Here is a 24,884-nt window from a genome sequence, read left to right as displayed (position 1 = left end):
ACAAATGTATGCCTCAGTTCCTACAGAACTTGTCTCACCATGGTTTTTATGGCAGCATTATTAGTTATTGTCTGGAATATAATAAAATGTATGCTTTGAGGTTGTATAAAGTGTAATATGCAGAAAAATTATATGAATAGCTAGGAGTTCAAGTTCTTCTCCTTTATACTCAGTAAGATTTAGATGACTTAAATTTATTCTTTTAAAACATAATTTAATTGATTGGTCATCTTGTTGTCTTGCCCAGAAAACAAATAGAGCTATGTCATTTTCTGCACTAGGGAAATAAGGATGAATACATTTAATTAGATTCACTGTCCCCCATAACAGAAAAATAATTGATAGATCTAAACCAGTCATATTAAGTAGAACAGACAAAAAAAACTACTAAGAGGGATAATGTATTTAGTTGTTCATTAACAGTCAGGGCTATGCTGATCAAGCCACCATTTCCCATAGTGTCCACCTCACTCCAACAGGTTTCCCTCTTGGTGTTCAGTCAGTCGTCACCGATCAGGGAGAACATATGGTATTTGTCCCTTTGGGACTGGCTTATTTCACTCAGCATGATGTGTTCCAGATTCCTCCATTTTGTTGCAAATGACTGGATTTCGTTGTTTCTTACTGCGGTATAGTATTCTAAAGAGTACATATCCCATAATTTCTTTATCCAGTCTATCGTTGATGGGCATTTAGGTTGGTTCCAGGTCTTACCTATTGTGAATTGAGCTGCAATAAACATTAGGGTGCAGACCTCTTTTTTGTTTGCCAATTTAAATTCCTTTGGGTAAATTCCAAGGAGTGGGATGGCTGGGTCGAACGGTAGGGTTATCTTCAGGTTTCTGAGGAATCTCCAGACTGACTTCCATAGTGGCTTGACCAGCTTGCATTCCCACCAACAGTGGGTTAGTGTCCCTTTTTCCCCACATCCTCGCCAGCATCTGTTGTTGGTAGATTTCTGCATGTGAGCCATTCTAACCGGGGTGAGGTGAAACCTCATTGTGGTTTTGATTTGCATTTCCCTGATTGCTAATGACCTTGAACATTTTTCATGTGCCTGTTGGCCATTTGGATTTCCTCTTTTGAAAAATGTCTATTGAGGTCCTTGGCCCATCTCTTAAGTGGGTTGTTGGTTTTGTTTTTGTGGAGTTTCTCAGTTATTCTTAAGTGTTGAAAATTAACTGAAATGTGATCCCTGTTGAACATGGTGGTGGGAATGGGAGAGGGAAGAGATGTATAATTTGGGACATGCTCAGGCTGACTTGCCCCAAGTGGTGGAGTTGGAAGCATACCAGGGGATTCCAATTCAATCCCATCGAGGTGGCATGTACCAATGCCATCTCACTGTTCCAGGTGATCAGTTTCAGTTCACAGTTGGTCATGGTGAAGGGACTGGGAGTCAAAGGGAGCACATAGACAAGTCTAGTACCTGCTAACGCTAACTGATGGAGTAAATAAAGGGGAGAGTGATCCAACATGGGAAGTGAGAATCTCAGCAGACTCATAGAATAGCAGATGTCCTAAATAGCACTCTGGCCTCAGAATCAGCCCTAAAGGCATTCGGAGCTGGCTGAAAAGTTCATGAGAGTATTTCAGGCATGGAAAGCCAAGACACTCTGGCAAAAGATCTCTGCGAGTGAGATCCCAGTGGAAAGAACAGGTCATCAAAGAAGGAGGTACCTTTCTCTGAAGGGAGGAGAGAACCTCCACTTTGACTATGACCTTGTCTAAACAAGATAAGAATCGGAGAACTCAGAGGGCTTCCATAGCCTTGGAAACTCATGACTGGAGCATAGGGAGATTACTGATGCCATAGACAGGAGTGTCAATTGGTAAAGTCAACAACAGGAGTCACTGTGCACTTACTCCTCATGTAGGATCTCTATCCTTAATGTGCTGTACATTGAGATTTAATGCTATAACGAGTACTCAAACAATATATTTCACTTTGTGTTTCTATGGGGGTGCAAACTGTTGAAATCCTTACTTAATGCATACTAAACTGATCCTCTGTAAAAAAAAAAAAAAAAAAAAAGAAATTATCAATTCCCAACTTGACTCTCACTGGGATTAAACATGACAATAGGTCTGCTCTGATTTCATCATCATTTTAAAAAATCATCTATTATTTTTCACTTTATGTTTCTGTGTGGGAGCAAACTGTTGAAATCCATACTTAATGTATACTAAGCTGATCTTCTGTATATTAAGATAATCGAAAATGAATCTTGATGTGAATGGAAGGAGAGGGGGAGTGGGAAAGGGGAGGGTTGTGGGTGGGAGGGACGGTATGGGGGGAAAGCCATTGTAATCCATAAGTCGTACTTTGGAAATTTATATTCATTAAATAAAAGTTTAAAAAAAATAAAAAAATAAAAAAAAAAACACAAAAAAAAAAAAAAGAAAAGAAAAATAATTGATAGACACCTGTGATGACTTGTATCTACAAATATGATGACTCAGTTGTTAGACAAAAATTATTTGCTAAAACAAGGGTGTGTGACCTTGAGGAAGTAAAAAATTCTATGAAAAGATGGGTAAGAGGCAAATCCATATCTTTGGTAATAATAATTGAATCAGGGAGAACCATATAAAGAAATCAATAAAATAACTACCTCTATTTAATGAGCCATTTCAAACATTTATTTTATTAATCTCAAGAGCTAGGATGGTATACTTTATTTTTTTAGAAACCTTTTATTTAATGAGTACAAATTTCATAATTACACCATGAAGAATATAGTGATTCTTCCCACCATACCAGTTCTCCTATCACCACTCCCACCCTACTTCTGCCTCCCTGTCCCATTTCCAGTCCCATTCTCCATTAAGATTTGTTTTCAGTTAACTTTATACACGGAAGACCAACTCCATACTAAATAAATATTGCAACAATTCACACAAAAAAATATAAAAAACGATTTGAGAACAAGTTTTACAGTTAATTCTCATAGTAAAACTCATTGAGGACAGAGGTCATGCATGGGGAGTAAGTGCACAGTGACTCCTGTTGTTAATTTAACAATTAACACTCTTATGTATGATGCCAGTGATCATCCGAGGCTGTTAACATGAGCCACCAAGGCTATGGAAGCCTTTTGAATCCACAGTGTCTGAAGTGTTTAGACAAGCCGTGAACAAAGTGGAAGTTCTCTCTTCCCTTCAGAGAAAGATACCTCCTTCTTTGATGGCCCCTTCTTTCCACCAGGATCTTACTCACAGAGATCTTTCATGTAGGTCATTTTTTGCCACAGTGTCTTGGCTTTCCATCCCTGAAATACTCTAGTGGGCTTTTCAGCCAGTCCAGAATGCCTTAAGTTCTGATTCTGTGGTCAACATGCTATTTAGAGTGATTGTCGTTCTATAAGTCTACTTTGTGGGCTGCTTCCCATGTTGGAACATTCTCTCCTTTTTAATTCTATTTACTGTTTTTATCAGACACTTGATCTTATTTATATGATCCCTTTAACACTTAATCTTATCTATATGATCAATTTAACACTTAATATGATCACTTTAGCACATAAGATGGCATTTTTACCACTCAGCTTAATGGTATTTGGAGTCCCATGGCAAGTTTTTAGCTGTATCCTTTAGAAGTAAGTCTGTAGGAATGTTTGCAGAACTATAAAGCTTTACAGTTACAAACTTCTTCTTCCCTGTCTTATTCCCACTCTTATTTTTTACTCTTATTTTTATTTTCAATTGACTTTATACACATACAATTAATTCTATGTTAGGTAAAGAGTTCAACCAATGGCATTAAAAAGGAAAAACAAACAAACAAAGAAAAACTGTTCCTCAACAGTCAAGACAAGGGCTGCTCAAGTCATTGCTTCTCAAAGTGTGAATTTCACAAGACCGGATTCCTTTTAAGTTCTCTGTTAGTTATCATAAATCAGGTAGAACATATGGCATTTGTCCCTTTGGAACTGGCTTATTTCACTAAGTATGATATTTTCCAGATTCATCCATTTTGTTGCAAATGACCATATTTCATTGTTATTATAATATAATATAATATAATATAATATAATATAATATATATATGCATGTTGTTCAGTCTCCATGTATCTACATGTTCTAGAGATTCCTGATTTAATTATTTCCAGTTTCATTGCATTGTGGTCTGAAAAGATGCATGGTATGAATTTAATTCTTTTGAATTTGCTGAGAGTTGCTTTATGGCCTAGAATGTGGTCAATCTTAGAGAAAGTTCCATGCACTTGTGAGAAAAATGTGTATTCTGTGGCTGTAGGGTGGAAGGTTCTGTAGATATCTGCTAGGTGTATTTGGCCTATAGTGTTGATTAACTCTGTTGTTTTCTTGTTGATTTTCTCTCTGGTTGGTCTGTCCATTGCTGAAAATGAGTTTTGAAGTCCCACATTACTATTTAGTTGAGTCTATCTCTCCCTTTGAATCCATAAACATTTCTTTTAGACAACCAGATGCCCTGTAATTAGGTGCATATCATTTCTAATAGTCACACCTTCCTGTTGAATTGGTCCTTTAATCATTACATAATGCTCTTCTTTGTCTCTTTTAATAGTTTTTGTGTTATAGTCTATTTTGTCTGATATTAGGATGACTACAACAGCTCTTTTTTTGGTTTCTCTTGGCATGGAATATCTTTTTCCATCCTTTCACTATCAGTCTTCATGCATCTTTTTGGTAAGATTTGTTTCTTGTAGGCAGCAAATGCATGGGTTTTCTTTTTTAATCAATCCTTTCAGCCAGTCTTTGTCTTGTAACTGGAGAGCTGAGACCATTTACATTCAGGATGACTATTGTTAAGTACCGATTTTTTGCACTGCCATGTTTCTGTAAATATTCCTAAATTTGTATTTTGGTTTCCTTTGTACTTTTAAGGATCATTTTCTGCATTCATCTTCTTTCATAGTGATGTTTCTGTTTCTGTGTGTAGCACACCCTTGAGCATCTTTTGTACGGCTGAGCGAGTAGTTACAAATTCTTTGAATTTCTGTTTGTTATGGAGGATCTTTATTTTTCCTTCATTCGTAAATGAAATCTTTGCAGGGTGCAGTATTCTAGATTGATAGTTTTTCCTCTAAAACTTGGGATATATCTTGCCATTCTCTCCTTGCCTGTAGGGTTTTTGATGAGAAGTCTATAGTGAGTCTAATTGGATTACCTCTGAATGTGATTTGGCATTTCTCATGCACATTTTAGAATCTTTTCTTTATGTTTACTGTGGAGAGTTTTACTACAATGTGTTGTAGTGAAGATCTTTTCTAGTCATGTCTATTGGGAGTTCTGTGTGCTTCCTATACTTGGATGTCTCTTGTTTTCTCCAGACTGGGGAAGTTTTCTGTTATTTCATTAAGAAGGCCTTCTAATCCTTTCTCTCTTTCCATGCCTTCTGGAACTCCTTGGATCCCTATGTTGGGTCATTTGATAGAATTTTGTAGATCTCCAACTGTGTTTTTTAGTTTTCTAATTTTGTCTTCTTTTTTTTTCTTTTTGGTTTGACTATAATATTTCTAGAAATTTGTCTTCTAGTTCTGATATTCATTCTTCTATCTCACCTATTCTGTTGTTAAGGCTTTCTACTGCATTTTTTATTTGATCTATTGAATTCTTCATTTCTAGTATTTTATTCTAACTTCTCTTTAATATCTCAATTTCTTGGGAGTGCTTTTCATTTAGATTTAGAATTTGCTTCTGATTGTTTCTAAGTAATCGGATGATTAATTTTCTGAATTCCTTTTTTGGCATATCCTCGATCTCTTCATCTTCACCTTCTATTATTGAAGAGTTGTGTGTTCCTTTAGGAGACTCATAGTGTCTTCCTTATTCTTTTCTAGGTCTTCCTTTGTCAGCATTTGTGCATTTTTTCTTTTTGTCTTTGGAGATTCTCTCGTGGTGAAGTTTCCCTCTGTTATGAGCTGCTATGTGTCTGTGTTGCAAAAGGAAGCACAGAGCCCCACCTACTGCAACCCAGCTCACTTTTCAATTGTGCTGTGGGTTTTTTTTTAATTAATTTTTTTTTTGACAGGCAGAGTGGACAGTGAGAGAGAGAGACAGAGACAAAAGTCTTCCTTTTCCATTGGTTCACCCTCCAATGGCCAATGTGGCCAGTGCGCTGTGGCCGGTGCACCACGCTGATCTGAAGCCAGGAGCCAGGTCCTTCCTCCTGGTCTCCCATGGGGTGCAGGGCCCAAGGACCTGGGCCATCCTCCACTGCACTCCCGGGCCAGAGCAGAGAGCTGGACTGGAAGAGGAGCAACCGGGACAGAATCTGGCGCCCCGACCGGGACTAGAACCCGGGGTGCTGGCGCCACAGGCAGAGGATTAACCTATTGAGCCGCAGCACCGGCAAAGGCATGTTTGAGCTCCAATGTGCAAAGTCCCCTCTACTGAGGCTTGGCCTGCATCTCAATGGTAGATGGAACGGGCTCAAGTTTTCGATACTCAGAACTTCTCCTTGTTGTACAGCTTGTGTAGTGGGGAAGAGGTTCTTCTGAAATGTCATGGTCCTCATTCCTGGGTGGGAGGTGTGGTGAGGTAGCCCCTGCAATTGATGGGTGTGTGCACAGGAGGCAAAGGCATCAGTTCCCTGCTTATGTTTAAAAATGTAAACAAACAGGATGGCTTCTCTCAGCCAGCTGCAGGTCCAGGTGGGGAGGGGGAAGAATGGAGATAGGCAGGGGGCTGCCTGAGCTCTCTCTTTGCTCTTCTATACCTTCTCTTCCCCCTCTCCACATGGAACTTCAAAGTAGTTCACCCAGCTCCCCCTCCCTGCTATTTGCAGCTCCATGGACCCAAAATTTCCTGTCTAACCTGGTCTGCTGGGGGCTGGTGCCAGCCTCCCTCATCTGTGCCTCTGCCATGCCTCCCCTGTTTCCCATTCTTACTTGCCCTTTCAGTGTGGATCTGCCCAGTATCTCTTGGTCTCCTGGGCTTCCTGTCATGAATTTCCCATGGCTCTATCTCCTGAGTGTATTCTCTCCTTTTTAACTATCTATTTTTCCCACATGACTTGGATCATCCTGTTGCTATACTGCCATATGGGAACCCTCCCCCCAAGTTTTTTTTTTGTTTTTGTTCCATGGTATACTTCATGTTTTTTGAGATTTATTTATTTATTTGAAAGTCAGAGTAACACAGAGAGAGGAGAGGGAGAGGGAGAGGGAAAAAGAGAGGGAGAGAGAGAGGTCTTCCATCTGCTGGTTCAGTCCCCAGTTGGCCACAATGGCCAGAGCTGTGCCAATCCAAAGCCAGGAGCCAGGAGATTCTTCTGCATCTCCCACATGGGTGCAGGGGCCCAAGGACTTGGCCCATTTTCTACTGCTTTCCCAGGCCATAGCAGAGAGCTGGATAGGAAGTGGAGCAGCCATGTCTCGAACCAGCACCCATATGGGATGCTGGTGCTTCAGGCCAGGGTGTTAACCCACTATACCACAGCACCAGCACCTCAATGGTATTCTTTAAATCAATTGATTTGGCATCCTTTATTCACATATTTTTAAAAATAGTGTGGATAAAAGTTTGTAGAAATATAAATGGAAAAATTCTCTAACTTAAAGCAAAAATGACAGCTGAATAAAATATTCTTTAGTTTGACAGTCACTGTTGGTTTTTCTTCCTTGATGCAAAGTCATTCTGTAACTCTAAAAGCACACCCTTTTATCTTCTCACACCAGAGCAACAATACAACTATCTTCTAGTAGTGAAGGCCATCGCTGTCACAAAATCGGGGGATTCTTCACATCCACACTGACTCTAAATTACTCCTTTAAAAAAGTGCAGCCAAGGGCCGGTGCTGCAGCTCACTAGGCTAATCCTCCGCCTAGCCCCGGTCGGGGCGCCGGATTCTGTCCCGGTTGCCCCTCTTCCAGGCCAGCTCTCTGCTGTGGCCCGGGAGTGCAGTGGAGGATGGCCCAGGTGCTTGGGCCCTGCACCCCATGGGAGACCAGGAAAAGCACCTGGCTCCTGGCTCCTGCCATCGGATCAGCGCGGTGCGCCGGCCACAGCACGCCGGCCGCGGCGGCCATTGGAGGGTGAACCAACGGCAAAGGAAGACCTTTCTCTCTGTCTCTCTCACTGTCCACTCTGCCTGTCAAAAAAAAAAAAAAAAAAAAAAAGTGCAGCCAAAAGAATGTCTATCAAATAGCTACTAAATCAGAAGTAGTAAATAAACTTGCCACAGATTAAAGCAAAATTAAGAGTGGCAGATTAAAATACTTATTTCATCAATATTTGACATAGGTGTTTTTAAACTAATGACTCTTTTTCAGAAAATTGAGATAACCCTAGAATATTTATACTATGTTTGTTTTGTAAGAAATATAAAAAATGCAAAATTAATTCAAAGCAATAAAAATGTCCATGACTCAGTGTGTAATTTGAAGATCTAGATAACAGGAGACAGATGATCAAGGATTGTTATCAAATCAAAGAGGCCAAAATAAGATTGTACATCTTGCCACTTTACTCCACTTTACTTCACTACCCATATCCTCTCAGAAATCTTAATAATAAAAGAAATCACTATTAAATTATTGTCATTATTGCTAATATTTTTCATTTTATTTTGGGAATGTATGCCAGTATCATCAACAAAGACTAGGTTAAAATGTGTAGTTAGTCCTAGCTTCATCATTCTGTTATTATTTATGCTCCATTGTTTTTCATTTTGCTTAATAGTTTTCAATTCCATGGCTGTGTTTTGTAGGTAGACTATGTTTCATTAGTCGTGGAAGAATGTACTCATAGCTATTCAATAAGTCGGATATGACTGCCTTTACATATTACCTCCACACATGAGCTGAAACAAAAGGCCCTATGGCTTCACCACATCTCCAGTAGCTAACTCTTAATTTCTCAAAAATAGCACATATTTTGAATGCCCCTACAAAACACTGCTTTTTGCCAGCAGAATCCAGTGTCATCAAAAGTCCATGGCAGGACAAAAAAAAATCTTCTCGCCTCCTCTCTTCTAAATTTCATTCTGCAAATTCATCATCTGATGCCCAAATGAGACAACATAGATTTTGGCATCAAACTAGCCTATCAAAATACAAAGAAAGGAAGGGGGGACAAATCAGTTTGACAATTAACATAAATACTCATATCATCTTCACAATTTTATGAGACAGGGAGCTAAGGCCATGGAATTGAGAAATACAGGATTGGAATTCAGTGCTCAGATCCTACAACATCCTCTTAACAAGTATATTATGCTACCTATGTATTATATCCCATCCACCTCACCCAAGAAAATCTCATAAAATTATATTCCTGTTACAATATGTAATGACCCTCAATATTGGGAATATATTTGACATTTATTTAGCTAGTACATTGGGCAAATTTAGTATTATTTCTTCCATTCCATTTTCATAAAAGAGAATTAAACCCTGTACCAGATATATATTTAGAAATATATTTTGGATCTCTTCAATTTGTTGTTCTTGACCCAACACAAATAAAAATTACTAGAGATTTTAAAATGCATATTTTCCGAAGCCTTCATTTTCTTTCATCTGAAAGTTCTGAGTTATTTATCTTTGTGAATCTCAAACAAGTGGAATCAGGAGCCCTAAGCACAACCAAAACATGGCAGAGATCCTTCCAGTATATTGAATTTAGTTCTGTTTGTTAACTTTGTTTCCCAATGATTTAGCACATCGATCTTCCTAATCCTATCATCTAAGATTACTATCATTTCTTCCTGTTCAGTGCTTTCTCCATTTCCACAAAATAACCTCAGTCCTATCAGCAAACCCACTTGTGAAAGTGATGAAACTGCTTTCAGGGACAAATCCAGCAAAATGATAATTATACTAATAGATAAAAAAAATGTATTAAATTGTAATACAAAAAGAATTATCTCAACTATTTTTTAGTTCTCACTGAAAATTAGACATAAATTCAGAGAAACTGTCAGTTTATAACATAAAACAAAATAATGATCTGGCATTTTGGCACAGTTAAGCCATCTCTTGCAAGGTGGCATCCCATGTTGGAGCATTGGTTCAAGTCCTGGCTGCTCCACTTCCAACCTAGCTCCCTGCTACTGCACCTAGGAGTTTGTGCCTCTGCAATCCAGGTGGGAGACCAGTATGGATTTCCTGGTTCCTGGCTTTGTCCTGGTCCAGGCCTGGCTGTTGAGGCCATTCAGGGAGTGAACCAGGTGATGGAAGATCTCTCTCTTCCCATTTAGTGCCACTCCGCCATTCAAAGAAATGAGTAAATCTTAAAAAGTCTTTTTTTAAAAAAGAACACTGCAGAATAAATGCTGCGAATAGAAAAGTGATAGGGCTGGGGTTTTGTTATTGCTATTTTACAAAACTATTCAAACTGATTCATTTAAATGACAGTTGATTTCTCTAAATCAGTTAATTAGCTATCCTGAGGAGATGATTCTATATTATAGACCCTGCCACAAGACATTATTTGAATTATTTTTTTAGATTATTTTATTTTTAGATTTTTTTTTAGATTATTTCATTTTAGAGAAGACTCGTATCCTCTTGAACTTTCTCAGTGGCACACGTTGTCATCTTTGAGGTTGTGCTCAGTATTTGGAAGCAAGCCCAAATGATTCAAGAGCCAGATGAGTTGTAAAACAGATGACCAAACCGGGTAAAATAATACACTTTTTATTCAACACCTTTATAAAGAACAGTGTTAACTAAAGCATTTTCAGAGTAATAAAGTCCTTTCTTTTATTCAAACAAAATCTTCCAAACCTTTTCAATTCCCACATAATAAGATTGATTATCTGTGGGATGAGTTTTGCATGAGCAGTGTCATTTGGTTTCAAATCAGCATTTCTTTTCTGTGATTTTGAAATAAATGTTTCCTTGGGTCCTATGGATGCTGGAATTTTCCCCTATAATTTAGACAGTTTGTTTTTGGGATAACTTGAAAATATCATTTCCATCACTATCCTCCTCAAATACATATTATTTTCTCCAACCTCCCCTTGAAAGTTCCTAACAAATGTCAACTCTATTTCTTTTTATGATTCAAAATGTGTAGCACAGACTTTGCAAAATTCATCGTGTTCAAATTTCCTTTCGGTATGAGTCAGTGTTCTCATAGCTAACCCTCTGCTTGGACAAATCCAGTCTTTGACATTTCTGAGTTTTCATCACTCCTTTGTACTATATCATGAGTGTCTTTATTACCTTTCTGAAGCCTTTGTGCCAAGCAGAAAAATAGAAACAAAACACTTCCTCTTTATAATCTTCCTGTACTACTATCCCTCTAGATGTCTTACATCATTTATGTTTGTTTAACAGTTTTAAAAATTTGTGTTAATTCTTGGCTTTCTGTAGCTATCATTCCTCATTGCCAATCAGCACAACCTGTAGCACAAGAGTGAAAGAACTGCTGTGACTATGGCATGATCTTTATGATCACTTTATGACATGATCTTTCCATGTACCCTTATAGCCACCCCGCTGAGAACATGAGCCTCATTGCTTCATAGTAATGGAAAAATTATCAAAAGCAAAAGTATCATCATATTTGCATAACTATAAAATTCAAAACACTTGCATAGTATCTGTAGATGATACATCTAATTCACTAACAAAGGAATGGCTCTTCCTTTTTGGCAAATTGAGGAGCTGCTAAAGAAATTGAATATGTCCTCCCTCAACAACCTGATCTTTTCACTCCTTTTCATCATTGCTATTCAAAACATGGTTACATTATTAGGGAGATGTTGACAATTTAAGGGGAATAAAATTACAATATAATGTAATATTAAATGGCATGATCTTACGTAGTCAGCCAGCTTTGGTTCAACTGCTAATCCTGCCAGTCTACCGGTTGTAGAAAGTACTTGGAAAAGTTACTTAACTTCTCCCAAGTGAAGTTTCTGACCTAGAAAATTGGGTAATAATAATTACCTCTTGTGCTATTTTCAAGATTAAACTTCTTTAAATGTGTAAGGTGTTTTAACCCATTCTATGGCACTAAGTGTTAGGATGGTACCTATTATTTATTTAAAGCCATTTACTATGCCAGCCATTAAAAACAGTAAGTAGGATATGATGACTGCCTTAAAGCGGGGGTGGGGAATGTGGGCCCTGCAGGCCCTACAAGGCCCATGAAATCATTGGTCTGGCCCTGCTAAGGCAAACACAGATGGGACTTAAAATTCAATAAGTCTATAGAGGCTAATCTTTAAATTGATAATTTTATATTGCCCACAAGTGATGTTATAAATACTAAATGGCCCTCGGCAGAAAAAAGTTTCCCCTCCCTGCTTAAAGAGTTCAATATCAGCATAATTCTGAGCTCAAATTGTTCCATTGGAAGAAAAATATAAACCAGAAAAATAAGCCTAAATGCTATGACACTTCTGTAATATGTAGAATTAGGTTTTTATCCTTGGATAAATTATAACCAGAATAGCCTAATCAACAGCATAATTGTTAAGGAGTTGTTACTGATTTTCTCATGTAGATTATGCATCATGGAAACAAAACTTTGTTCTGGAACCTTCTAAGTTTGAGTTCAAAAATTCTTTGCTTATCTATGTGACTGCTTTCAATTAAACTGTCAGTCTTCCTCTTGTTTATTATACCAGTGGAGAAGAAAAAGTTATAAATGTAAGAATCTATTTGCTTATAGGCATGTCAGTCAACCTCAGAAGGCCTCCATCCCCACCTCCTCTAACTCTAAAAAATTATTTTCTCTTCAATATAACTGAGCATGACAGCAATTTCATTCAAAATACAGTAACCAACATATGATCCTATTTATCATGGCTTCCCTCTCCTACCAAAAAAGGGACACAAAATTCCATAGAAGGACAGAACTTGCAGTAAGGAAAAACTTGACCAGAGAGGACATACAATCTTCTGGTATGGCTGGCTGAAAAGGTTGCAATGACACCTTTCACTAAGATTTGTGAGGAGGGAGTGGATACAACCCAGGATACTCATTTGTGAGATTATCTGAGTGGTGTTGATGATGTTATAGCTCTGTGATTAATGGTGAAATGTGTTGGACAGTGTTAGATTGGTCATCAGTTTTACTTTGTGCTAGTATAACTGAAATTCTTTTTCTGCATGTTTTCCTCCAATTTCTCATGACTGAAATATCTTTACTGTTTTTGAATGTAATATTTTGTACATGATACCAGAACAGACAGCTAGACGTATGAACTAACATCAAATGCTTGTTTATTTTGTGCTTTATATTACCAAATAATAATTTCTTTTGAAATTACCTGGTTTGTAATCCAACAATGTCTCTCTTCTTTAAGTGATCTTCCATTGTCAATACATTTTCTTTGTTATGTTGCTCTACTTTATGAACTTAAAGATAATTATAATCACTCTATTGAATATTTAATAATTATCCCTTTATTCCTCTAGCCTTTCTCATAATAATCAAAAACCTTAATCAGGAAAATTTTGAAGTTTTCCTAGTTAATGAATTCTAAGATGAACTTCATTTTTGAGTTCCAAAATTACCTGTCCTTAAAAGAATCCCAAGATGGGGCTGATTTTGTGGAGCAGTGGATTAAGCTACTGCCTGTGACATCAGCATCCCATACAGTCATCAAATCAAGTCTCGATGCTCTACTTCTTATCCAGCTCCCTGCTAATTCACCCATGAAAACAACAGAAAATGACCCAAATGCTTGGGTCAGATGGAGTTCCAAGCTCCAACATTCAGCCAGGGGATTTGGAGAGTGAACCAGAAGATGAGCGCACTCATGGTTACTCACTGTTGTCTCTTTCTGAAACTCTACCTTTCAAATAAATAAATGCTTTTTAAAAATCGACAAGAAAGGAAATGGATGCAAGAAGTAAATCCTCAGCTCTTTCAGTACTAATGGGTGAAGTACCAAGTACAGTACTAGAAAAATGTGTATAATTGTTAATATTTATTCCCATGGTGGTCTAATAATTCTCAACTTAAATAGGCATATTCTGTGCTACCAACTCACAAAGAGTACTGCTTGCTTAGTAGAAAAGACATCATATTAAATGACTCAAGGAGTTAATGCTAGCATGAAAGTGAGAAAATAGTGAATAATGAAGCAGAGCTGTGGCCATATCATTGAAGATGGGAGACTCCAGTGAGCCTGCCCTCTCTCCTTTGACTTTATGGATTAACAGGTGATCATCATCATTTCAATAGGAGGTGCTGATAAATCTCTCTGAAAATTCATGATGAGATGGTGTTCTCTGCAAAATTCATTTTGAAAAACATTCTGTATCTACTGCCTTCACAGGCTACAGATACTCACAAGCACTTACCACATGATTAATTTGTAACTTTGACATTCCAAAAGACATACTTTAAAAAAAAAGATTTATTTATTTATTTGAAAGGCAGTGAGTAAGAGAGAGAAAGGAGAGAGAGAAGAGAAGAGAAGAGAAGAGAAGAGAAGAGAAGAGAAGAGAAGAGAAGAGAAGAGAAGAGGAGAGGAGAGGAGAGGAGAGGAGAGGAGAGGAGAGGAGAGGAGAGGAGGGGAGGGGAGGGGAGGGGAGGGGAGGGGAGGGGAGGGGAGGGGAGGGGAGGGGAGGGGAGGGGAGGGGAGAGAGAATCTTCCAACTGCTGGTTCATTCCCCAAGTAGCTGCAATGGCCAGAGCTGGGCCAATCCAAAGCCAGGAGTCAGGAGCTTCTTCTGGGTCTCTCATATGGGTGCAGGGGCCCAAGGACTTGGACCACCTTCTGCTGCTTTCCCAGGCACATTAGCAGGGAGTTGGATGAAAGTGGAGCAGCTGGGACTTGAACCAGTGTGCACATGGAATGTGCCTTCACCTACTATACCACAGCTCCAGCCCCAAAACGCATACTCTTGATTTATTAGTGTAAAAAACTAATAAATGTTTGTTAAACTCACCAGAACAAGCTTACCATGCACCTATGTCATAAAAGGAAAGTAGTGATCCAATTCTTTTGCTTCAAAATTTGGAAATGGTTCTATCATTTTCTCCCCAAAGTGAAGTTGATTAGTGTCTCTCTCTCTCTCTCTCTCTCTCTCTCTCTTTCTCAATTTCAATCTCTCAATCTCTCAATCTCTCAATCTCTCAATCTCTCTCTCCCCTCTCCACCTCTACACCTCTGGCATTTTGCATAGAGCTCCACTTTACTTTACTTTTAAATTGTTAATTCTTTTTCTTGAGTTTTATCCTACTGAATTTTGTTCCTTTAAAATGGGGGTTAAGATAATCTTTGGCAAGCCACCAGCTAACCATGAATGTATTTAATGTGACCTTGCTCCAGTATTAACATTTTCACAAACCCCAGTAGGCAGCCTCTTACTGTTTCTTCATTATCCTTTCCAGCTGTGGCTGAAAGCCCAAATGATGCCACTTTACCCAAGAGGTGTTCTGTACATGTTTGCTACTTTGATCACAACCTTTCAGCACCGTGAGTCTTTGCCTGACAGATTATCTTCTCCACAGGCAGGCAGCCACATCCAGACTTTGATGGGGTCCCAAAGCCTTCAGCATCGCAGCCGGGAGCAGCAGCCTTATGAGGGAAATATAAACAAAGTGACCATCCAGCAATTTCAGTCACCATTGCCTATTCAGATCCCCTCTTCACAGGCCACCCGGGGACCTCAGCCTGGACGGTGCTTAATTCAAACTAAAGGGCAAAGGAGTATGGATGGTTATCCAGAGCAGGTGAGAAGTGCTGTGTAATCACTGATGAGTTTTCAGGAAAATCCAAAGAATCTAGTTTGCCTTCCCCCATTAATGCGGTACCACAGACATGCTGCTGGGGTGGAACATGCTTTGTAGGTATTAAATCATTATGTTCACTGGTTAAGGACTAACATATAGGAATTTACAGGTTGGTAAATGCCTATTTCACATAAAAGAAAATAGCAAGTCAGAAGTTTTTCGGATACTGTTCTATACCCTTCTCTTAAAGATGGCTCTATAGAACAGAATTTGAGTGCTTAGAAAGAGCTCAGATGGATTCAGTATATTCACCAAAGCCTCGGATGAAACTAACAGCGTGAAAAGGAAAGGGTATTATTCCCCTGTTTTTGTGGGAAGACGTTTTCTAAAAGTTCTGTCCTCTGGTTATTGAATGGTATACAGAGATAAAGCTTTGCCAGGAGGAAAATTACCAACAGTTAGAAGGGAAATATTTCTGAAATGCTCCAGAAGTTACTGATAAAAGCCTTGTAGCATAAACAAATTGCTGTACTTCTTACCCTGCCTAAAATTAGGATTTGCTTCTCCATGGTAGAATCTATTTTTCTCCCTTAGGATGAGAAAATTAAATGGGATCTCATCTATTGAATTACGTTAAGCTTAGAAAAGAAGATGTTAAGACCTTAAGCATCTCACAAAATTATTATTTCATTCTTCAGATAATTAGGCAAGGCTCCCACTGACTTCTTAACTCCTTAATATGGTTTATGCAGGTTCCACTTTATTATTGCTTATTCAAAGCTTTATATGTCACCCCACCTTATTTTGTAAACATATGGAACAAGATTAATTTCAGTCTCCAGTTTTTGCTTCATATTAAAAGCCATTTATCATTTGGACGCCAGCTGCTCTAAGCATTGTCTCTATGTCTCAGTACCCTTCTTAAAGCTGCAATTATGTGTTAATCATTTTCAAAATCATAGTATACTTTTTTTTTTTAACAGGCAGAGTGGACAGTGAGAAAGAGAGAGAGAGAGAGAAAGGTCTTCCTTTTGCCGTTGGTTCACCCTCCAATGGCCGCCGCTGCAGCCGGCGCACCACGCCTATCCAAAGGCAGGAGCCAGGAGCCAGGTGCTTCTCCTGGTCTCCCATGGGGTGCAGGGCCCAAGCACTTGGGCCATCCTCCACTGCACTCCTGGGCCACAGCAGAGAGCTGGCCTGGAAGAGGGGCAACCGGGACAGAATCCAGCGCCCCGACCGGGACTAGAACCCGGTGTGCCGGCACCACTGGGCAGAGGAATAACCTATTGAGCTGCGGCGCCGGCCCATAATATACTTTTTGAGATAATTTTCTTCCTTTCCTGCCTTGATCTAGGCCAAGTGTTGGATTTCAAAAGATAATGAACTAGACAGGTGCCTTTAATCAGATAATGATGTGAGGTTTATAATTCCCCCAAGAGGTTCTAAAAAGTTAATAAAGTTTTAAATTGTGCTTTCCCAAGGAATTTTGTGAGATTAGAAAATCATTCGTATCCACCACACCACAGATATAAAACCTCAAACCCACTTCTCTGATTTAGTTATTTCTATTAGGCTACTATGTGTTCTTTTTTTCTTACCAGAATTGATGTGTTTAAAAATATAATGAAATCAAAGCCCTCTGTTTTCACTGACTTTGAACAGTTGATTTAGTATTAGCATGCGATTAGTCTGAATATCCTAAATTTAAAGGCCACCTGAATACTCTTTCTCAAAATAATACATAATTTTATGAAATTTGACAAATGAAAAGATTACTTAAAGTTTCCATTCCTATTAAGTGCAAAATGTTATGATTCTCTCAAATAATCTATTTTAGTAGCTTTCAAATGTTTTTGATGCACAGCTATGATAACACCAGGGGGCACTCAAACTGAGAGAATATTATAAGCATTCCATGGTTATATTAAGAACTTAAATACAATTCCTATTGCCTTCATGGTTTTTGCTGCCTGGAAATGCAGAAATAAAAACTTCAGGGTGACTGTGAGAAAACCTAAAAAACATTTTAGCAACTAGCACTAATCCCAAAAGTACATCCTCTCCTGCCAGCTACAAATCTTAAGATAGTTGCTTTAAGCATTTTTCACGATTCAGGATAACATTGTCCACAGCAGTGTCATGCTGGAGTCTGCTCATGCTGACTCATCATCATGCACATCTCTTCCTGACCCCACTCTCACTGACTTCACATGAATAGGTTGAATTTATGGGAATAAGAGCACCATGAACATCTGCAAACACCTCAGATCAGGCCACTGTTCCATCGCCACCAGATGTTCAACTCTTTCAGTGCACCACTTTTTGCAGTGCTGGTTTCTTTCATTGCCTTTGCTTTTCGTAACCTCCCCACTTCTTCACTGAGCTCTGTGACGTTCAAGAATACTAGGACTAGATCTACAGAATTAGGAGCTCTAGTTTCATTTTATTGTTATTAGCCATGTGACCCTGATCAAGGCATTAACTCTCTGAAGTTCTGTTTCACTCCTTGTAACATGAGAGCATTACAACCAGTAACATCCAAAACGTTCGTTACACATACATACATACAGAGAGATAGAGGGAGAGGGAGAGGGAGAGGGAGAGAGAGGTGAGAAATACTGGCAATGTGAAGGCAGAAATAGAAAAAAAAAGAATAGAAATATAAGAGTTTGAGAATTCAAATAATGGAAGGAATTTAATGATTATCAGCTCCAACTTTCTTAGTGTATAGGGAGAAAAACAAAACAAAAATAAAATAAATAAATAAATAAAAGGCCAAGAGAGGTCATGTAATTCATTTTCATAATGGAAATATTTTATGTATTTTTTTTACTTTCCTAAGTTATATTTCTTTTGAAAACTAATGTGTGTGTGTGTTAAAGCAAGACTTCTCTAAATTTAGAAAGGCATAAAAAATGGAGAAAAAAACTCAAAAACATTTTAAAACTATGTAGAGTTTTATATGAAAACTGTGGAGATTTAACTGCAAAGGTAACATAAATTTCTAATGTGGATTTTGGACATGGATTTTGTTTTAACAAACACACCATTTTAATAAGACATTCCTATTGATGCATTAAAGAGAAAAAGTTCTGCTGAAATGATCCTAGCACCAATGTTAGATTTAGTCAAGTATAATACAAAAAAAAAAAAAAAAACCTAAGTTGTTCAACATTTTTAAGAGCAAGCAGATGCCATGAACAGTGCAAACAAAGTCTATTGAGTACAATGAAACTCCTCTATTCTATTTCAGTAAAGCTTGGAAATTTTGCTTAAAAAAATGATCACTTGCTGGACTCTTTAAGGTAAAAAAAAAAAAAATCCAAGTACAATGAAAAAACATTTGTTGATTTAGGAAAGGAAGTCCAAATGAGAATAGGACAGGAAGAAACAGCAGTTTCATTGAGTACCTGCTGTGTGTTTTGCACTATGTATCTCACACACAGGCCTGGCTTCCAGTCACCTGTGCAGTTGTACAAGATTCTGTGTTTCAAAGGGTCCCCCACTGTGTTAATGCTCTACTGCCCCCAGCTTTGCAATTCTTAATAGCTGTTGATTGAGGAGCCTTACATTTTTGTGCTACATCAGACCCCATTAAATATATAACTGGTCCTGCTTAATCATTTGATTTCATTTAATCCTCACAATATCTTACCTCCTTTTTTACAAATGAAGAAATGAAGGCACAGAGAAAAGTTGTTTCTAGAAGGTAAAATTGGTCAAGCTGAAATTTTTTTTAATGTTTATTCATTTATTTATTTGAGAGGCAGAGTTACAAACAGAGAGGCAGAGACAGAGAGAAAGGTCTTCCATCCACTGGTTCACTCCCCAATTGGCTGCAATGGCCAGAACTGGGCCAATCTAAAGCCAGGAGCCAAGAGCTTCTTCCAGGTCTCCTATAAGGCTGCATGGCCCCAAGCACTTGGTCCATCCTCTACTGCTTTCCCAGGCTATATTATTAACAAAAACATATCTCTGTATACTTTACTGTGACTTAAATAACTAGTGTATTTTTAATTATGACCCTATAAAAGCAATGCTACCACTGATAACATTGAAAGAATAGGAAGAAACATCATTTGTGACCTAGGCAAAGAATTTAACTTTGTTTAGACAGAAAGAATCACTTAGTAAACTTTGATGTTCTTCCTCAGAAATAAAACCATCTAAATACTCAAACCACCCATCACAACAAAACAGGGCAAAATATCCAAGAATTCCAAATACAAGAGTTTAATGACAATGAGTATTGACCTTATTTTTAATGATAAGATTAAATAAAATAAAATTTTGGAAGTAACTTTTAAACCATAAGTGCTCTTGGGATTCGAGGTATTAATTTCTGAATACTGTAAATCTAGTTTCTTTTAATAGATGCTACTTTTTCTTATAAAAGGAACAGGTTTTATGTATGTCAAATATACAGTTTTAAGAACATAATGATACTTCCCATCCTCTCTCCTCCTTTCTATAGATGTTCTTAACAAAGAAATCTGCCACAAAAACCATGTATGTGCTTGTCACCTGACATTCTTTATCAGAGGATTTTTCTTGAAAGAGGGCTTTCATGCGTAAGCCATTTAGATTATTGACAAACAGAGGATTAGAGTTGATGGGATCTTATTTCATTAGAAAGAGAAGGCTTGACTCCCATTCCACATGAAAACTTCTTAGCAATCATATCCATCCTATTTTCTATCCCCTATGTTTCCCAGCCCAAGTGAAGACACTTAAAAGATCCTACTGATACCTTGGTCTTTTCCTCAAATAAACTGATTTTATGAATTTGCATGTAACCTGGGTAATGAGAATTTTCATAACTCTATTATTATATAATAATATTATATTATTATATAATATATAGTTATTATATAATACTATTGATAATATGTAATATAATAGAAGTTATATAATATATAATAGAAGTTATTTTCATAACTTCTATTATGTAACTAAGGTTGATAACCTCTGCTCTAGATTATTTTGTAGCTCAACAACTTACAATTTACCAGCTGAATAATTTGCTGATATTGTCATAATATGAGCATGCATAAATTTTCCATGACTCATTGAATACTTTTAAAAGACACTAATATTAGCTCATTTTATCCTTTTTATAAACGTGTGATCCAAGACAGAGTATGTTTACATATAAGGAACATATGGATACCAAAGCAGAAATGGAGAAAAACATCAGCATGATGATTCAAACCTCTGAAAGCCCTTTTATATATTAACTGATTTAATTTAGTTGGTAATAGTATGATACAGGTGGAGCATTTCCATTCTATTGATTAGAAAATTAAGACTGTTAGGTTACATGACTATTTAGAAGCTGAGCTAAAGTTAGAACCTTGTCTGACACAGGCTCATCAACAAGTTTATGGAAAACAAGTATGATAAAGAATAAAAAGATACAGGGATTTCAACAAAATTTTTGCTAAAATAAACTTAACTTTTAATTTCACATTTCCATTAACTTTCTGGAACCCGCTTTCAAGTCTACCACATTACATGGTACACTTTACCCACATATATAGATCAAAAGTAAATTCCTATTGGACGAATAAACCAATAGGAATAGCTGAGCTTACAAGGATATATGTGAACTAAAGTTTGTGTCTGAAAGAGAACTTGCAAGATCACATTGGAATAAGCCTCAGTGCTTTATACAAACTGACACACACCCATCATATTCAAGGAAAAAACAAAAACTCCTAAACCTTCCCAGCAGATGTTGCTGTCTACCCTGAAAAAAATTTTAATAATTTAATCAACTTAATGATACATGGAGTACATGAAAAAAAAAAAGTTGGCTCAAAGACATTATTTCAGACATTGCTTTAGCTCAGATACTTTGATCAGCAGCCCAGAGAGCATACAAGAGTTCCAGATAAGGTCTTTGTTTACTTAGAGCAGATAAAGAAAACTACATTATGCTGAGTGGTACAAGAAGAAAAACTTGGGAATTTTTGTTTTACTTAAATTATAGGTATTTACATTAAAAGGAAATAACTTAACGGACATGTTAGAGAATGGACTTAAGCAAAATGGTTTTAAATACATGTTTTTTACTCATATGATTTCGGGGCATCACAAACTTTGTCATTCCCACTTAAAGTGTTGCTATTTATAAATATTTTCTACATGAATTTTGTTACCCAGTCGTGAAAATGGTACAACTCTAAATTTATAATTCATAAGTTTGACTGATCCTGCATTTTCTTCTAAGAAGCTTATAGTTTTTAGGTCTTGTGTTTCAGTTTTTTTATCTGCTTAGAGTTCATTTTTATGTGTGATATGAGATATGGGTACAAATTAATTCCTTTGCATATGGTTATCCCATTGTTCCAGAACCATTTATTGAAGAATTATTCTTTCTCCCATTGAGTTACCTTGAACCCTTTATCAAAATTATTTGAACATGAATGTTAGGGTTTATTTGTGAACTCTCCATTCTACTCCCTATGTTTTTATATCCCTAAGACATCTTGCTTTTTTGACTTCATAAAGAACCATTCATTTTTAGAGGATTTACAGTGGCTTTTCTTTTTCCTTGGAGTCATTCTTTTGTTTTCTTATTTTCCAACACTTTATCCTTCTTTACAACACGCACGTTTCTGCTCAAATGTCACATACTCAGAGAGGTCTGTCTTTATAAAAAATGTATTTATTTTTACTTTTTTGAAAGAGAGACAGAGAGAGACAGACAGCAATATTCCACCCACTAGATCACATTTGAAATGCCCACAACAGCCAGGGCTGGGCCAGGCCAAAGCCCAGCTGGGTCATCCATGCGGGTAGCAGGGACTCAAGCCATCACTTGTTGCCTCCCAAGGTGCACAACAGCAGAGAGCTGGAATCAGAAGCAGAGCCCAGACTCAAAATCAAGCACTTTGGTATGGTTTAATTCCATTTCCCCCCAACATTGTAAGGTAGTGTCTTTACTTGGTGTCTCTGGGTTGTATAGCCTTGCAAAGAGTCCAGTGGTTATTGGAAGCCATTGCCTTTCTCCTGCTACTCTGAGGCTTCTTTTATTTTGGGTCCTGCTTCCCCATGACTCCCAAAGTCCATGTGACTCTGCATCTTTCACATGAACCTTGCCTTCCACCACTGTCTCTGTTGAACCCCAACTTTAATACCTGTCTCCTTCAATGAGACTCAAATGTCATGAGAGACATTGGACGAGAATGAAAGAATCATATTTTCCAAAGTGTCTAAGTTAGGACAGAAATTCTCAGAAACAATTCTCAATAAAAGGAATTTATGTCTTTTTTGGGGAAAAACTGCATACATATGTTACTTTTGGATAACTTTATTAATCAAGATTAAAATAAGCCTAAGAGAAGTGCTTTGCTTAAAAAAATAACCATTTAGGTGAGCAGTTGTCCCAGTGGTTAAGACACTGCTTGGGAAACCCTCATCTCATATAGGAGTTTTCTGGTTCAAGTCCCCACTCTGCTTGTAATTCCAGCTTCCTGCTGATGCCCAACCTAGGAGGGAGTGGTGACGGCTCAGGCACTTGGGTCCCCACCACATACATAGTAGACTTGGATTGGGTTTCTACCTCCCGGCTTCAGCACTGTTCAGCCCTGGCTGCCGTGAGCACCTGGAGAGTGAACCAGTGGATGGAAGATCTTCAGGGAGGCCTGTCTTGTCTGTGCTATCTAAAGTCACTCCTTACTCCCCTTCCAATACCTTTCCTGCTTCATTTTTTCATAGCTCATGTCACTATCTAAAACTTTTTTTGTTTGTGTTTTAATGTTATCTAGCCACATTAGCTGTTATATGAGGCCAACAATTTTTTCATCTGCCTGGAACTTAGTAGAAAAATCAGTAAATATTTATGGAATTAAGCATGAATTATGATATGTAACAATTTTCATTTTCAAAGCTATAATTTTTTTCAAAATACTTGATTACTTAAACACTGAATAGCTAGCATTGCTTGTAAAGAGTCAAACTGTGTTTTAACAAGTACCTATCATATAGTTTTGACAATGTATATTTCAAAGTATCCTTGATTGCACATGCATATTCTCCCATTTCTGTATGTATTTAATCAAAAGTGAATTGAATGGTAATTACATGCCATTGTTCTACATAATAAATGAAGAGATAATACATGGATATGAGGAGATGATTCAGATGTCCTACTTGTATAAAACTACATGTGGATATGAATATGTCTTCACAGACCTCCTCTTTGATAATGCTCCCAGAGCCCAGGCCTGAAAATGGTCTCAGAAGTGAAACATTCTTAGTTGCAGGCTTCCTTCTAAATGTTTCAGAAACTAACAACCTTCCAATGGGTCAAAACTTTACCTTGAATTATATACAATATAGAATATTTGAAGATTCATTTTTCAAGTGTATTTTGAAACATGTATATTTTTTTTCTGTTTTAAAATTAGGATAATAAGAAAAGTCTTTATATTTTCAAATAAGCCATATTTTCCTAGAGTTTTTTATTGACCAAGACAGTTGAATATAAGCAATTCGGTCTAGTAGAATATAAGCAAAAAAAAGAAAAAGTGTTGACTCATAAAGTTTAAACTCCAGGGATGGTAAAGACTTCAGAGAAAACAATAGCAGGCACAGTGAAAACTGTGACTTTGTTTCTGCATGGATTGCTTTCTCCTTATGGCAGAAAGATGTTACATGAGCTCCAGATCTTCTTCGATAAAAAGCTAAGAAGGAACAGCAAGATTTTCCTTCCTGGATATACTAGTAGACATTTCATTACTTCTTTTTGATTGAGTTACTTGTCCAGCCTATAAACAATCATGTTTTTTTAGAAGGTATTGCTCTTAGTTTTAGGTGCACACAAAATGACTTAATGAAGCATACAAGTTTATGATAGGGTTAAGGGTGGTTCTTCAAAGAACACTAAAGGTAAAGGGTACTTCAAAAAGTTTGTGGAAAAAGTTAAAGATGTCTATTTTAGTATAAAAACATTTTTATATTCATACATAGTTTTTCAATAAAATGCATTTTCTCTCCATAAAATTTTTGAAGACCTCCTCATGTAACTACCAAATAAATAAATGGATCTTGGATAATGGAAACAATAGGTTCCCTCTAAAAGCTTTATATAACATACTGCTAGGAAAGCAAATGGTCACTAGGAAGTCAATTCATTATAGCAACACTAGGTATCTATCTGTAATACTACTTCTAAATCCTGAATTACAGCATCACACAACACACATAGGCAGCCATTTCCTTTGTTTCTGCTATAGAATTTAGAGTAT

At 37.3% G+C, this 24,884-nt stretch overlaps 1 protein-coding gene across 7 annotated transcripts in view; it reads left to right on the top strand.

The window, feature by feature from the left end:
• Positions 1-24,884, top strand: part of LRRC7 (leucine rich repeat containing 7) — a 589,098-nt gene that overhangs the window by 518,756 nt on the left and 45,458 nt on the right. For all 7 annotated transcript variants that reach the window (XM_051857612.3, XM_089337199.1, XM_051857607.3 and 4 more), the window contains one exon: positions 15,409-15,630. In XM_051857612.3, coding sequence (XP_051713572.2) covers positions 15,409-15,630 — 222 coding nt within the window. The remainder of the gene's footprint in view (positions 1-15,408; positions 15,631-24,884) is intronic.

Source organism: Oryctolagus cuniculus, chromosome 7 (genome assembly GCF_051225735.1).
Source record: "Oryctolagus cuniculus isolate XC-2025 breed Fujian yellow rabbit chromosome 7, ASM5122573v1, whole genome shotgun sequence".
In the NCBI taxonomy this organism is placed as follows: Eukaryota; Metazoa; Chordata; class Mammalia; order Lagomorpha; family Leporidae; genus Oryctolagus; species Oryctolagus cuniculus.
This window is presented reverse-complemented; position numbering and strand designations above follow the sequence as displayed.